Consider the following 18,344-nt stretch of genomic DNA (forward strand, 5'->3'; position numbering starts at 1 on the left):
GCGCTGTGTGGACTGTTGACAGGTAGCAGAAGGTGCACTGTTGACAGGTAGCAGAAGGTGTACTGTTGACCAGTAGCAGAAGGTGCACTGCTGTTCAGTGGGCAGACATTGGGATGGCTTTGGACAAGGTGCTAGGTTTTCCAGACATTTATCTTTTGTTGACAGCTGAGGAGTTAGGCCCAGACCGACCAGCGTCAGACTTGACCTGTGCGCAGTGTGGAAGGGGCTGTCACTCCCGTAATTTCCTGTCCAGCCACACCCGACGTTGCATCAATCACCACACACACACACACAGCACTGATTCCCCGGACTGCCTATTTGATTGCTCGCCTGTTGAAGCGCTTTGGTGGACAGCGCAATGTTTGAGAATGTGGTGATTGATTGATGTATTTATTCATTCATTCATTCATTTCTTTAAATGTGGAGTCATGGCCTACAGGTAACGCGTCCGCCTGGGAAGCGAGAGAATCTGAGCGCGCCGGTTCGAATCGCGGCTCAGTTGCCAATATTTTCTCCCCCCTCCACTCGACCTTGAGTGGTGGTCTGGACGCTTAGTCATTCGGATGAGACGATAAACCGAGGTCCCGTGTGCAGCATGCACTTAGTGCACGTAAAAGAACCCACGGCAACAAAAGTTTTCCCTGGCAAAATTCTGTAGAAAAATCCACTTCGATAGGAAAAACAGAAAAAAAGGGTGAAGCGACGCGCTCTCTCTGGGGAGAACAGCCCGAATTTCACACAGAGAAATCTGTTGTGACAAGAAAGAGAGATATGAATACAAATGATGAGGATACCCCCTCCCCCCCCCCCCCTCCTTTCACTCTTGACTCGCTGTCCGGAACCTACACAAACACATCTTCAGCCCCTTTGGAATGGATTTATTTCTCTCTTTTTTTTTTGCCAAATAGACATACCTATTTGGCGCAGTGCACATAAACATTGATTGGCAGCATTGAAGATGTTTGACAATATAAAATCACTAAGTCCAAGCTATCGTGTTTTAGGCAGATAAGAAGAGGAAGATTAGAGGAAGATGAAGCTGCTGATCTGATGCGAAACATTTAGAGAGCAGTGTAGAAGAAATGTTCAAAGAGAAAATGTGACACTGTCATTTACCTGTGCATATACAACAGATATAGGTTAGATCGTTATGGGAAAAAAAAAAAGTGTTGTTCGCCAATTTTCTTAACGTAAAACACTTAAACGTTACCGAAATGTTCCGTCATTGATTCAAACTATACCAAAAAAAACCCCAAACCAACAACAAAAAACACGCATCATTATCACCATGCGTTTGAATTCTTGCAATTTGCAATCAAGCGTTAAAAAAAAAATCAAATTAACTGCAAACTATTCCCGATAAGAATGTGGTTTTTATTTTTTCATGTAAAGCCCTGAACTCTTAGAAAGGGCGCTGTATAAGTGACACTATTATCATCATCATTATTATTATTTCCGACTATAAGTTTCCCAAAGCTTTAAGAAAAAAACCGGATGGGCCTGTTTTGAGAGTGAGGTTATTTCTTTTTCTTTTTTGTTTTGTTTTACATGTTCGAAACAAAAACCACGTGAATAAACATTTCTATATTTCAGCGAGAATGTTTTCCGACCTACCAGTTTTCTCAAAGCTTCATGAAGAAAACGGACCGATTCGAAATGTTTGTGAGAGTGGGGCTAATTGTCTTAACATCTTTGGAACGGAAACGCCATGCGAACAACATTTTTAAACGGTTCTGTATTTCAGTACCAATGTTTTTCGAACAACCAAAAGCTTACCACAACAGACGGGTTTATTGTATAAGTTTTGAGAATGGGGTTCTTTTATTTCTTTCTTTATGCACCTTACGAACGAAAACCACTTAAAGAACATGTTTCAAAAACACTTCTGAAGAAGGAAAGAAAAGAAAAAAAAAAAAAGTAAGCGCCATCTTGGGCGATCCAGGGGCCGCAAACGGGTGTGGGAGCCAGGGGAGCTCACTTCATGGCGGACTCCTCATTGGTGGAGTAGTCCCAGCAGTGCAGGGCGCAGGCGCGGTGACCCAGTTTGCACATCTCGAAGGTGGCGGTGGTCCGCGACCTGGTGGCGCAGCCAATGAAGTCGGGGACACAGGACGAGGTGTAGCAGCCTGCACAGGGCGACACAACGGGCGGTCAAGATGGACCAATTATAATGCACATACCTAGGGTTTTTTTCATACATGTATAAGATACATACATATATATATTATATATATATATATATATATATGTGTGTGATAATATATCTATATGTATGTGCGTGTATACATATAATTTTATGTCTATAAATATGTATATATGTGTGTGTGCACTTCCGTATGCACACTACAATGCTCACTACAATACACACTACAGCTAACCATAAACCTCCCCCTCCCGACACACACACACACCACACTACTTACCCCCCCTAACCAAACACCACAATACAACACACACGCACATCACACTACATACCCTCCCCCCACACATCACACTACACCCCACCCCACATCACACTACATGCCCCCACATCACACTACATACCCCCACATCACACTAATACCCCACACTACATACACCACACATCACACTACATACACCACACACACACCCCCACACACGCATACACCCCCACATCACACTACATACCCCCCCCACACACACCCCCGACACACTACACACACACCCCACATCACACTACATACCCCCCACATCACACTTCATACCATTCACACTTCATACCACTCACCATCACACTTCATACCCCCCACATCACACTTCATACCCCCCACATCACACTACATACCACTCACACTTCATACCCCCCACATCACACTTCATACCACTCACACTTCATACCACTCACACATCACACTACTACATACCCCCCACACATACACTACATCCACCCCCCCCCCCCCCCCCGCGAACACTTCACACTACAAACCCCCACACATCACACTACATACCCCGCCCACACACATCACACGACATACCCCCCACTCCACACTACATACCCCCACCCCCCACATCACACTTCACATCCCCCCCCACATCACACTACACACACCCCACACACATCACACTACATACCCCCCACACATCACGCTACACATCCCCCACACATCACGCTACACATCCCCCACACATCACGCTACACATCTCCCACACATCACACTACATACCCCCCCACACATCACGCTACACATCCCCCCACATCACACTACATACCCCCCCACACATCACGCTACATACCCCCCCACACATCACGCTACACATCCCCCCACATCACACTACATACCCCCCCACACATCACACTACATACCCCCCACACACATCACAGTACACATCCAGCCACACATCACACTACACATCCCCCACACATCACACTACATACCCCCCACATCACACTACACATCCCCCCCACACATCACACTACATACCCCCCCACATCACACTACATACCCCACACACATCACACTACACATCCCCCCCACATCACACTATATACCCCCCACACACACACATCACACTACACATCCCCCCCACACGCACATCACACTACACACCCCCCACACACACATCACACTACACATCCCCCACACATCACGCTACACATGCCTCCCCCACACATCACACTACACATGCACCCCCACACATCACGCTACATACCCCCCACACATCCCCCCCACACATCACGCTACACCTCCCCACACATCACTACACATGCCTCCCCACACATCACACTACACATCCCCCCACACATCACACTACACATCCCCCCACACATCACACTACACATCCCCCCCACACATCACACTACACATCCCCCCACACACATTACACTACACCCCCCCCACACACATTACACTACATACCCCCATCACACTACATACTCCCCCCCACACATTACACTACACCCGCCCCGCCACACACACATTACACTACATACCCCGCCACACACATATTACACTACATACCCCCCACACACACACTTCACACCCTCCCCCACACATATCACACTACATACCCCCACACATCACACTACATACCCTCCCCCGTCCCGCCACACCATCACACTACATACCCCCCCACACATCACACTACATCCCACCCATCCACATCAGACTATACCCCCCCACACATCACATCACACCACATACCCCACACATCACACTTCACACCATTCACACTTAATACCACTCACACATCACACTACATCCCCCGCCCACACATATCACACGACATACCCCCCCCCCCCCACACACACACACAATCACACTACATACCCCCACACCCACATCACACTACATACCCCCCCCCACCACACTACATAACCCCCCCCCACACACACATCACACTACATAACCCCCCCACACACACATCACACTACATAACCCCCCCACACACACATCTCACACACACATCACACTACATAACCCCCCCCACACACACATCACACTACATAACCCCCCCCACCACACACACAGTACATACCCCCCCACACCCCCACCACACACATAACTACACACACACAAATTACATACCCCCCACCACACACATCACTACATACCCCCCCCCACACACACATCACTACATATACCCCCCACACACACACATACATACCCCCCCCACACACACACAACCCTCCCCACAGCACTACATAACCCCACACACACACAACCATAACCCCCCCACACACATACCCCCCCACACACACATACATAACCCCCCCACTCACATACCTCCCCCACACACACCAATACATAACACACACACACACATAACCCCCCCACAGCACTACATAACCCCCCCCCACCCACACACAACCCCCCCCACCCACATACATAACCCCCCCACACCACTACATATATACCCACACACACATACATAACCCCCCCCCCCCACACCACTACATACCCCCTCCCCACACACACACATAACCCCCCCTCACAGCACTACATAACCACACACACACACATAACCCCCCTCCCACAGCACACACACACACACACACACAACCCCATACATACATAACCCCTCCCGCCCCCCCCCCCCCAGCACATCCCCCCCACACATACATAAACACCCCTCCCCCACACACACAACCCCCCACACACATCACACTACATAACCCCCCCACACACACACATAACCCCCCCCCCACAGCACTACATACCCCCCCACACACACACACACAACCCCCCACCCATACATCCCCCCCCACATACATAAACCCCTCCAACAGCACTACATAACCCCCCACACACATTACCCCCATACACATACATACCCCCCACAGCACATCCCCCCCCCACACACACATACATAAACCCCACACACATACATACCCCCCCCCCAGACACACATAACCCCCCCACTCACACAAATACATAACCCACCCCCCACCCACACATACATACCCCCCTCCCCCCACACACATACATAACCACCCCCCACACATAACCCCCCCACATCACTACATACCCCCCACAGCACACTGTAGTGGGGAATGTAGTGGTGTGTGTTGGAGGGGAGGGCAGAAGTAGTAGTTGGGGGTGTGGTGTGCACATACACACATATGGTTTCTTCAAAGTATATAGTGCAAACGTAGTGTGCAGTGTTGAAGTAAAGTGACGTCATTCGAGATAATTGTGGCGCGCGCGGTACGGCTCTACAGGGAGGTTTTCCTGGTCGTCTTGAAGCTTTACTGTTCTGTAAAGTCAGCAAGCATCCCCCTTGATGCCCGACCGGCACTTTGACAATGGTCATTGCTGCACGTGGAGTCCTAGCACGTGACACAGGGAACGCGATGAAATCAACAGCTCTCTATGTACGGGGAAAGAAAGACTCGGGTGCGGTATGTCAAAACACGTAAAAATAAATCCTTTGGGGGATAAAACTTGTTTCTGGCCCCAGGTATATATAGCTTACTTCTTCAGGGCCATCTTTCGCATGAAGCGCTAAGGTTTGCTTAGAGTTAATAATGTTCCTAAGTGTACGGAGTTTCCCACCGTGGAAATGGGAACATTCTTAACGCTGTGAAGGTCGCTCATGCAAACCCGACCCCAGGTGTACACTCTGGCCGGATTAGACTGGAAGCCAACCTGAAGCCCCAGGGGGGGAAACAAAACAGTAGTGAGTTGTCAAAGTCTCAGACTTACCGTAAAGTTTTATGTAAGCACCAGAGCTCCCATCCCCATCGTCGCTTGCATCTATCTCAGAGTCTGAAACAGAAAATACGAAATAAAGATCAAAACCGCTTCCCTCCCAGGAAATCGACTTTATTAATCTCTCAGGGTTTAACACTGCAGGGATAAAAAGTTTGTCATGCAGGTGAACTTTTCTTCAAATACAAAGGTACACATACAAACGAAATCCCCCCCCCCCCTGTATTTGTTTTCAGCTGGTCCTTTTGTTAGTCGAGGTATTAAAGCGTTGGGCTTTATTTCCCACATATGTGGGCCAAAGAGTGGGTATTTCCCCCAGTCCTCTTGTCAGGAAGTTCTCGTCTTTCCTAATGTCTCGCGTACGTATGCCTGCGGTAGATCAAATACGCACGTTGAAGATCCTTGTAATCCATTGCAGGATTGGAATACGGCCATGCACAGATTCACAATTCCCTCATAACGTAACGTAACGAAACGAAACGACAGCAAACAAATACACCAAAAGAGAGAGAAAAAAGTTAAACGGCGTGAAAATCTCCTTGTAAGAAACGACTGAATATATGAGGTGCAGAAATTATCACTCAACTTTTTTTTTTTTTTTTCATGAGAGAGAGCGAGCAAGGTTGCAGTGTGCACGAGGTCGCCATAACCTGTTTTGAAATACTATGTCCAGAGTTTTGCTATTCACCCAGACGACAAGAAAGCAACTTTATTAAAATATGAGCACTTTGTAACATAAAATTTCGCTTTTTTTTTGGTTCGGCTTTTACAGGTGCACAGACAAATGAATTCAGAGTAACATTTCTACTCCAGTTTGGAGAAGAATTGCTTATATTCCAGCTGACTGCAAAGGGCCATACAAATGTTCAAACGCAACAACCACAAAACACAGTTCATGACATTATCCTGACCATTTAGCTCTTCAGGGCAAATGGAGGACGCCAGCCCGCCCTTCCGCTTAATTTATCATCCCCAAATAACAAACAAAACTATATTAAATTATTAAAGGTGTGAATGGCAGTCCCGGACTGACCAGAGGCACAAGTCATGCCGTGACTGTCCATCACCATATTATTATCACATCATATCTTTTGGTTCTACTTGGACCACGATTCTGCGTGAAATTAGTTTCGTCGTCTCAACTTTTGGTATTTTTACTTTTGGTGCCTGAACACCCTTCGCGTGTATAAGCAAGCAGATCATCAAATACGCGCGTTAAAAGATCCCCAGCACGCACACCTCCGAAAACGGAGTATGGCTGCCTACGTGGCGGGGTAAAAACGGTCATGCACGCAAAAGGCCACCCGTGTACATACGAGTGAACGTGGGAATTGCAGCCCACGAAAGGAGGAGTAGAAGAAAGTACTTTATCATCAGTCTGCAGAGCTTTGTTGCATATTGTGTCCATGGCAACAGGCAACGTTTCCTTTCAACAAGATGTCTTTCATCATTGTAACTAGGTAACTTAAAGTTCTCAGAGTAAGATTACTCTGGAGTCATTTAGCAATGCCGTTGACGGATTTAATGTTTTGTTCTAATTTATAATCACCCACACTGACTGTGTTCAGTGCATGTACTTTAAAGCTGACGGATGTAATGTTTTGATTTATAATCAAACTGTGTTCAGTGCCTGTACTTTACGAGAAGCATATAAGTACATTAGGGTTTTAATTAATATTGCACAAATTGCCCAGAAGTCGGTCTTTTCACGGAAGCTGCATAAGAATCAAATCTTTTAACTGAATCCATCAACAAGGCATCCTGTTATTGAGTTGCCATTAGAGGAAAGTCATAGGCATTGAGAAACCGCAGCACATTCATCCGAAAATGACGTGTGGAGCAATGTGTCTTCAGGAAACGGAAAACAATTAGGGTGGGATGGGGATGGGGGAGGGGTGTGTACGCGATCATACAATTACTAAACGGAAAGCAGTTAGGAAGGGAGGGGGTGGGGGGACGGAAGTGATCACAGGCTAATCCCATCATTCCCCTGGCCACGTGGAAAACGCGTGACGCTTTCCTTCACGTGACGATACAAAACGATGACTTCCTTCCTTCCTCCCTCCCTCCTCTTCTGGTCGCCCCCCAGCACGGCAATGCGCGGCATCATGGAGAAAAGGGAAGCCAGCCAGCCCCCCAACAATCGTTTCCAGATTTGTCTTCCCCTTCTCTTTCCGAGTCCGTGAGCAGCACAGTGCGTGGAACCGTTCAACGGTCCCCTTGCCCATTGTGTGTGGAGACGGAAACGGCCTTTTCATCACACGGGACAAGGTAACCTCAGGGGCCCGTATTTCAAGACCAACTTCATTTTGCCTTCAGGCAAGTTTGCCTTTGGCATGGTAGGGACCTGCAGGGTACAGTTTTAAACGTGAAGGTTAAGTTATCTTCGCATTCACAAAACAAAAAAAAGCCTAATTTCCATACTGTGTTATTTATATTTGTATTACTCTTTTTTGTCACAACAGATTTCTCTGTGTGAAATTCGGGCTGCTCTCCCCAGGAAGAGCGAGTCGCTACACTGACAGCGCCACCCATTTATTATTATTTATTTCTGCCTGCAATTTTATTTGTTTTCCTTTCCTATCGTATTGGATTTTTCTACAGAATTTTGTCAGGGAAATCCCTTTGTTGCCGCGGGTTCTATTACGTGCGCTAAATGCATGCTGCACGCGGGACCTCGGTTTATTGTCTCATCCGAATGACAAGCGTCCAGACTACCACTCAAGGTCTGGTGGAGGGGGAGAAAATACTGGCGACTGCCGGTGTGATTCGAGCCAGTGCGCTCAGATTCTGTCGCTTTCTTGGTGGACGCGTTGCCTCTTGGCCATCACGCCCACGTTGGGGAGCCTACTGACAGTGCAGTCGCGGGAAAGCAGAAGGCGGAAGTGAATCCGTGACATCACTTCCTGGCCACATGGAAAACACGTGACCCTTTACAATAAACGTTGTCAACGACGCAGTTCTTTCCGCTCCCGAATCGCCCCCTTCCACCCCCCCCTACCTCCCACTTAACGGCAGTGGTGAGGAGGTCCCCCCCCCCCCCCCCCCCGAAAAACAAGGAAGGTAAGTAATCCTGCCCGACAATCATTACCAAGTTTCGTCCCCTCGTCCATTTCCGGTGGAGGGCACGAGCCGCGTGCGGGGTGTGGAAGCGTTTAACAGCCCCCTCCCCCTTCGCACCCCCCCCCCCCACCCCCACCCCAACCCTCCAGTGCCCATTGTGTGTGGAGACGGAAACGGCGCCTCATCACGCAGGCAGGTGGTTAACCTGCAGGGAGGGGAGGCGGGGGAGGTGGGGGAGGGGGTGGACAGTGACCGGGTAACCTGGAGATCTGCATGTTCGGGGATCAGTTGGGAGGGAGAGACAGACAGAGAGGAAGTAGTGAGGAGAGAGACAGCGAGAGTAGGGAGGAGTGAGAGAGAGGGTAGGGAGGAGTGAGAGAGAGGGTAGGGAGGAGAGAGAGAGAGTGAGAGTAGAGACTAGGGAGGAGTGAGAGAGAGTAGGGAGGAGAGAGAGTGAGAGTAGGGAATAGAGAGAGAGGAGAGTAGGGAGGAGAGAGAGAGGAGAGTAGGGAGGAGTGAGAGAGGGAGAGTAGGGAGGAGAGAGAGAGAGAGAGAGGAGAGTAGGGAGGAGAGAGAGAGTAGGGAGGAGTGGAGAGTGAGGAGTAGTGGAGGAGTGAGAGAGAGAGGAGGAGTAGGGAGGAGTGAGAGTGAGAGTAGGAGGAGGAGGGAGTGAGAGGAGAGTAGGGAGGAGTGAGAGAGAGAGAGTAGGGAGGAGTGAGGAGAGAGAGAGAGTAGGGAGGAGTGAGAGAGAGAGAGAGTAGGGAGGAGAGAGAGAGTAGGGAGGAGTGAGAGAGGAGGTGAGTGAGAGAGAGAGAGTAGGGATGAGTGAGTGAGAGAGTAGTGGAGGGAGGAGAAGAGAGAGAGAGTAGGGAGGAGAGAGAGAGAGAGAGTAGGGAGGAGTGAGAGAGAGAGAGTAGGGAGGAGAGAGAGAGAGAGAGAGGGAGGAGAGAGAGAGTAGGGAGGAGAGAGAGAGTAGGGAGGTGATGAGAGAGAGAGAGTAGGGAGGAGTGAGAGAGAGAGAGTAGGGAGGGAGTGAGAGGAGTAGGGTAGAGTAGGGAGGAGAGAGAGAGTAGGGAGGGAGTGAGAGAGAGAGAGGAGGGAGGAGTGTGGTGAGAGAGAGTGGGAGGAGGGAGGAGTGAGAGATAGAGAGTAGGGAGGAGGGAGAGTGAGAGGGGAGGAGAGAGAGAGAGAGAGTAGGGAAGAGAGAGAGGAGTGAGAGAGAGAGAGTAGGGAGGAGGGAGGAGTGAGAGGGGAGGAGTGAGAGAGAGAGAGTAGGGAGGAGTGAGAGAGTAGAGAGTAGGGAGGAGAGAGAGAGAGGAGGGAGGAGAGAGAGACACACACGCACAGAGGCTGCCACTGATTGGCCGCAAAGGGGTGGGGAAAGATCTCTGATGCCAAGAACATGGCGTCTAGAGAGAGAGAGAGAGATTGATAGAGAGATAGATTGACAGAGAGAGAAACAGGACCTCTTCGTGTTCGGAGATTGGTGGAGAGAGAACCGGAACTGTACATGTTCGGAGATTTGTATTTGTAATTGTATTTCTTTTTTTGTGAAATTCGGGCTGCTCTCCCCCGGGAGAGCGCGTCGTAACGCTACAGCGCCACCCATTTTTTTGTATTTTTTCCTGCGTGCTGTTTTTTTTTTTTTATTTTGTTTTTTTTTTCTATAGGAGTGGATTTTTCTACAAAAATTTGCCAGAAACAACCCTTTTGTTGCCGTGGGTTCTTTTATCGTCTCATCCGAATGATTAGCGTCCAGACCACCACTCAAGGTCTAGTGGAGGGGGAGAAAATATCGGCGGCTGAGCCGTGATTCGAACCAGCGTTACCGCTAGGCCATCACTAGTGGGGAGTGAGAGAGAGAGGGAACTCTACATTTTCGGAGACAGAGCTGGCTCTGTGTGTTTGGAGATTAGGGGAGATAGAAGGGAGAGAGAGACAGAGAGATTAAATGTTCTGTCGCAGTCCACGTGAAACAGGGTGAACAGCATATCTGGTGAAGGGCATTTCTGGTTGGTTTCCCGGTCCCTAAACGGCCATGTTCATGAAGGAAGCCGGCTGTCAATTCTCTGTGTGTGTCCGATCCAATCGGTCTGATAACAGTCCTGAACTCTCGTTGTTACCGCGATTCAGAATGGATGAAATGTTTAACGGTTAGGTTCAGCCGATACAAATGCGTGCCTTTGAATTATGTTTGTAGATCTGGATAGACAACGAAAGCAACATAATTTTGTTTTAATAGAAAATGAAAAAAAACAACAAACTTAGTCATTTCTCTTTCTTCTTCGTTCATGGCCTGCAACTCCCTCGTTCACTCGTATGTACACGTGTGGGCTTTTTCGTGTATGACCGTTTTTACCCCGCCATGTAGGCAGCCATACTTCGTTTTCGGGGGTGTGCATGCTGGGGATGTTCTTGTTTCCATAACCCACCGAACGCTTGACATGGATTACAGGATCTTCAACGTGCGTATTGGATTTTCTGCTTGCGTATACACACGAAGGGGGTTCAGGCACTAGCAGGTCTACACATATACTGATCTTGGAGATCGGAAAAATCTCCACCCTGTACTCACCAGGCGCCGTTAATGAAATTCGAACAGAGCCTGGTGGGTACAGGGTGGAGATGATAAAAGTAAGCTTTTTACATATTTGAACACGGTACCCACACGTTCATCCTATGATAACTTGTAACACTAAGTTGTGGACAGGCAGAATCACCCCCGTACACAAAGAAAAGACAATATAACCGGTCTCGCACACGAAACGGGAGGCAAATAACCCATTTCCACCAGAGAGCAATAGGAAGAAAAACCTCATCCCACATCATAGGAATGAAAAACCTCATCCCACATCAAAGGAATGAAAAACCTCATCCCACATCAAAGGAATGAAAAACCTCATCCCACTTGAAGGTAAAGCAAGCACCTATTCCCGCCCGAAGCTCTCCCTGTGGATATGGATAGGTATGGGTACTTATACAGCGCCTATGTCCGGTAAGCGACAAGCTCTCCATGTGGATATGGATAGGTATGGGTACTTATACAGCGCCTATGTCCGGTGAGCGACAAGCTCTCCATGTGGATATGGATAGGTATGGGTACTTATACAGCGCCTATGTCCGGTAGGCGACAAGCTCTAAGCGCTTTACAAACACGGAGTCATTTGCACAACAGGCTGCCTACCTGGGCTAGAGCCGACAGACAGCTACCATCACTGCACGCTCATCATTCGTTTCCGATGTCATTCGGTCAGGTTTCAGTCTCTCTCTCTATCACTATCACACACACACACACACACACACACACACACACGTACTTTTTTTACCAGAAAGGGGGAACAGACAGCAGTTACCCCGGAAAGACAATGGAAACAGCACCGTCAACTCCAAGGAAAGACAGTGGAAACAACACCGTCAACTCCAAGGAAAGACAATGGAAACAGCACCGTCAACTCCAAGGAAAGACAATGGAAACAACACCGTCAACTCCAAGGAAAGACAATGGAAACAACACCGTCAACTCCAAGGAAAGACAATGGAAACAGCACCGTCAACTCCAAGGAAAGACAATGGAAACAACACCGTCAACTCCAAGGAAAGTCAATGGAAACAGCACCGTCAACTCCAAGGAAAGTCAATGGAAACAGCACCGTCAACTCCAAGGAAAGTCAATGGAAACAGCACCGTCAACTCCAAGGAAAGACAATGGAAACAGCACCGTCAACTCAAGGAAAGACAGTGGAAACAACACCGTCAACTCCAAGGACAGACAATGGAAACAGCACCGTCAACTCCAAGGAAATACAATGGAAACAGCACCGTCAACTCCAAGGAAAGTCAATGGAAACAGCACCGTCAACTCCAAGGAAAGACAATGGAAACAGCACCGTCAACTCCAAGGAAAGACAATGGAAACAGCACCGTCAACTCCAAGGACAGACAATGGAAACAACACCGTCAACTCCAAGGACAGACAATGGAAACAACACCGTCAACTCCAAGGAAAGACAATGAAACAACACCGTCAACTCCAAGGACAGACAATGGAAACAACACTGTCAACTCCAAGGACAGACAATGGAAACAACACCGTCAACTCCAAGGAAAGACAATGGAAACAGCACCGTCAACTCCAAGGACAGACAATGGAAACAACACTGTCAACTCCAAGGAAAGACAATGGAAACAACACTATCAACTCCAAGGAAAGACAATGGAAACAACACCGTCAACTCCAAGGAAAGACAATGGAAACAACACCGTCAACTCCAAGGACAGACAATGGAAACAACACCGTCAACTCCAAGGAAAGACAATGGAAACAACACCGTCAACTCCAAGGAAAGACAATGGAAACAGCACCGTCAACTCCAAGGAAAGACAATGGAAATAGCACCGTCAACTCCAAGGACAGACAATGGAAACAACACTGTCAACTCCAAGGACAGACAAGTGAAACAACACCGTCAGCTCCAAGGAAAGACAATGGAAACAGCACCGTCAACTCCAAGGAAAGACAATGGAAACAACACCGTCAACTCCAAGGAAAGACAATGGAAACAACACCGTCAACTCCAAGGAAAGACAATGGAAACAACACCGTCAACTCCAAGGAAGGAGACAGACACCCTAGCAACGAAGACATGGACAGGAACGGTTCTAGTCTCCACGAACGATGAAGGGAGTTGGACCTGGTCTCTATGGAAGCGAAGACAACATAGTTTCAGTTTCTCAAGGAGGCGCCACTGCGTTCAGACAAATCCATATACGCTACACCACATCTGCTCAGTACATGCCTGACCAGCGGCATAAACCCAACGCGCTTTGTCAGGTTGATTCAAACCCGGGATCCTAGGACTGAAAGTCCAACGCTTTAACCACTTGGCTATTGCGCCCGTCGTACGATCTTAACAATTTAAACAATGTATTTATTTGTATGGAATTGTTTTTGTACGTGTGGTGTTGTATGTGAGGGAAGGGGGCTGTGGGGGGGGGGCGGGGGGGGGGGGGGGGGGGGGGCATAGCACGTACTCTCTATTTCTCTATCTTTCTCTTCCTGTCTCCCTTTCTCCACCCCCCCCCCCTCTCTCTCTCTCTTTGCCAATGGTCCTTCTCCCTTATCCTTTCTTTAAAGTTCGCGATCATTTACGTATCTATTTATCTAAATATTTGTGTCGGTTTTCCGGCCAACGAAGAAAGAAAGCTACGCCAGAGAGCACTGAACAAAAGATGAACAAAAATAATGTGCTCCTAGACTTGCGTGCAAGACAGACAGAGACACACACACACACACACACACACACACTCGTCTTACCTGGGTCAATGGAGGGGAAGTCTGAAGATGCGTCCACGGATTTTTTACTCCACCATGCTGAAAAAACAAAAAGAAAATGTGATCAGATTATCCAGTCTCATAGTGGAAAAAACAATTAAAAAAAAGAAAAGAAAACAGAGGAAAATTCAGTAAACGATCTGTCATTCCGACATTCCTCTCTCTCTCTCTCTCTCACGTAATGAAAGAGATCTGATTAATATTTTGTCTATCACGTAAAACATTCAAGGAAGATGAACTGCATTTTTGTTTTATGCTGCCCAGTTCATAGTGAGGTTAGACTAAAGTTTATTCCTTCCAAGTACTACAAATATCCGTGCACCTTTAACTCTCTCCATACGAACGGCGAAAGAGACGACGTTAACAGCGTTTCAACCCAATTTCCACCATCAAAATATTACAAGCGGAAGGCTCTTACACTGAAGAGGTGAATGCTGACAAAGACTACCACAATTCTGACGACGGAAGCTAAAGGTTGGGTCATTGAGACACCCACTGGACATCCGAGGTGTCTGTGTAGAGGAGAAGAGAGGACTGGCCGTACTGAGTGAGTTAAATCAAGTCTTCTGATGTCATCCACAAGACAACGTGAGGCACATAATTTGACACGTTTCTCATATGAAGCGCTCAAACTTAGAGAAATTGTAACCTCGAAGTATGTCATGAACTATTGTTTCCCATTTCTCGTATTATTTTGTTGAGATCTGATTTTGTTCTTGAACGTTTTGTATCAGTATTTGTTCACTTACCCGTTCATGAGGGACCAAGGCCTGGTGAATAAACCATTCGCATTCTCTGTCTGTCTGTCTGTCTGTCTCTCTCTCACACACAACACACACACACACACACACACACACACACACACACACAGAGTCTCGTCCTTTGATATATTTCGACTTGAAAAGAAGAAAAGTGCTTGGATGTTGCCACTTCAAAACAGAGAGCAAAACATAAAAGAAATCATGTCCAACCAGTTCTTTCATTCGAAATTGCTGAATCCCTGTTACACAGCCCAAAAGGAGTGTTTCTTATTTATTTTGTTTTATTTTTGTCGTCGTTCTTGGTGTTAATTGCTGTTATAGTTCGATATCCACGGATTGTTGATCCCACTGTTTCGGGATATCCTTTTTATGTATACCCCCCCCCCCTTTAACCACAATGTAGGCCCACTGTTCCGGGATATCCTTTTTATGTATACCCCCTTTAACCACAATGTAGGCCCACTGTTCCGGGATATCCTTTTTATGTATACCCCCTTTAACCACAATGTAGGCCCACTGTTCCAGGATATCCTTTTTATGTATACCCCCTTTAACCACAATGTAAGCCCACTGTTCCAGGATATCCTTTTTATGTATACCCCCTTTAACCACAATGTAAGCCCACTGTTCCAGGATATCCTTTTTATGTATACCCCCATTAACCACAATGTAGGCCCACTGTTCCGGGATATCCTTTTTATGTATACCCCCTTTAACCACAATGTAGGCCCACTGTTCCGGGATATCCTTTTTATGTATACCCCCTTTAACCACAATGTAAGCCCACTGTTCCAGGATATCCTTTTTATGTATACCCCCTTTAACCACAATGTAGGCCCACTGTTCCGGGATATCCTTTTTATGTATACCCCCTTGAACCACAATGTAGGCCCACTGTTCCAGGATATCCTTTTTATGTATATCCCCATTAACCACAATGTAAGCCCACTGTTCCAGGATATCCTTTTTATGTATACCCCCTTTAACCACAATGTAGGCCCACTGTTCCGGGATATCCTTTTTATGTATACCCCCTTTAACCACAATGTAAGGCCCACTGTTCCAGGATATCCTTTTTATGTATACCCCCTTTAACCACAATGTAGGCCCACTGTTCCGGGATATCCTTTTTATGTATACCCCCTTGAACCACAATGTAGGCCCACTGTTCCAGGATATCCTTTTTATGTATATCCCCATTAACCACAATGTAAGCCCACTGTTCCGGGATATCCTTTTTATGTATACCCCCTTGAACCACAATGTAGGCCCACTGTTCCGGGATATCCTTTTTATGTATACCCCCATTAACCACAATGTAAGCCCACTGTTCCAGGATATCCTTTTTATGTATACCCCCATTAACCACAATGTAGGCCCACTGTTCCGGGATATCATTTTTATGTATACCCCCTTTAACCACAATGTAGGCCCACTGTTCCGGGATATCCTTTTTATGTATACCCCCCCCCCCTTTAACCACAATGTAGGCCCACTGTTCCGGGATATCCTTTTTATGTATACCCCCCCCCCCTTTAACCACAATGTAAGCCCACTGTTCCGGGATATCCTTTTTATGTATACCCCCTTTAACCACAATGTAGGCCCACTGTTCCGGGATATCCTTTTTATGTATACCCCCTTTAACCACAATGTAAGCCCACTGTTCCGGGATAACCTTTTTATGTACACCCCCTTTAACCACAATGTAGGCCCACGGTTCCAGGATATCCTTTTTATGTATACCCCCTTTAACCACAATGTAGGCCCACTGTTCCGGGATATCCTTTTTATGTAGACCCCCTTTAACCACAACGTAGGCCCACTGTTCTGGGATATCCTTTTTATGTATACCCCCATTAACCACAATGTAGGCCCACTGTTCCGGGATATCCTTTTTATGTATACCCCCTTTAACCACAATGTAGGCCCACTGTTCCGGGATATCCTTTTTATGTATACCCCCTTTAACCACAATGTAGGCCCACTGTTCCGGGATATCCTTTTACTGTATTGTACTGTGTTACATTGTACCGTGTTGTATTGTGCTGTGTTGTGTTGTATTGTACTGCACAGTGCTGTATTGTACTGTGTTGTGTTGTACTGTGCTGTGTTGTATTGTACTGTGTTGTACTGCACAGTGCTGCATTGTACTGTGTTGTGTTGTGTCGTATTGTACTGTGTTGTGTCGTATTGTACTGTGTTGTGTCGTATTGTACTGTGCTGTGTTGTATTGTACTGTGCTGTGTTGTATTGTACTGTGCTGTATTGCATATATTTATTGTACTGTGTTACATTGTATTGCACTGTGTTGTGTTGTACTGATGAATTGTACTGTATGTGTTGCATTGAACTGTGTTGTACTGTACTGTGTTGTACTGTACTGTGTTGTCTTGCAGTACATTGCATTGTACTGTGTTGCGTTGCATTACATTGTATTGTACTGTGTTGTGTTGTACTGATGAATTGTACTGTACTGTCTTGTATTGTACTGTGTTGTATTGCATTACGCTGAATTGTACTGTGCTGTGTTGTACTGATGAATTGTACTGTACTGTGTTGTATTGCATTACATTGTATTGTACTGTATTGTATTGCATTACATTGTATTGTACTGTGTTGCATTGTATTGTATTACACTGTTTTGCTTTGTACAAGGAGAGGCGAAGTAAAAGATAGCACCAGTTAAAAAAAAAAAAAAGTGGGTGGTGGAGAGTTTTACTTGTTTCTTCTTTTTTTTTTTACGAATTTGTCTGGAAAGATTTCTGACGGTGTGGCTAACCTAAAGATATCACACTGAACGAACGTGTTACGTTAAATGTCTACGTCTAGGGAATTATCCCTCTGTCTTCCATCTTGCTTTGGGGAGGGGGGGGGGGCCGGAGGGGGTTAGGGGGGGGGGGGCGGGGATCAGACGACGTGTGACTGGAGACCAAACGGATGTTTTCGTTCCTCGATACGGCCCCCCCCATGCTGTATGGCTCGGAGCCACAAGCAACAACAATGAGCCGGATGGAT

The 18,344-nt window shown here is 47.1% G+C and overlaps 1 protein-coding gene across 2 annotated transcripts in view; it reads right to left on the reverse strand.

Moving 5' to 3' along the window:
• Positions 1-861: 861 nt before the first annotated feature.
• The window catches only part of LOC143280672 (uncharacterized), a 118,462-nt gene continuing 100,979 nt past the window's right edge, over positions 862-18,344 (reverse strand). For both annotated transcript variants that reach the window (XM_076585408.1, XM_076585407.1), the window contains exons 4-6: positions 14,548-14,604; positions 6,165-6,227; positions 862-2,126 (exon numbers count right to left, since the gene is read on the reverse strand). In XM_076585408.1, the coding sequence (XP_076441523.1) occupies positions 1,975-2,126; positions 6,165-6,227; positions 14,548-14,604 (272 nt within the window). In that variant the 3' untranslated portion in view covers positions 862-1,974. The remainder of the gene's footprint in view (positions 2,127-6,164; positions 6,228-14,547; positions 14,605-18,344) is intronic.

This window comes from Babylonia areolata, chromosome 3 (genome assembly GCF_041734735.1).
Source record: "Babylonia areolata isolate BAREFJ2019XMU chromosome 3, ASM4173473v1, whole genome shotgun sequence".
NCBI lineage: Eukaryota > Metazoa > Mollusca > Gastropoda > Neogastropoda > Buccinidae > Babylonia > Babylonia areolata.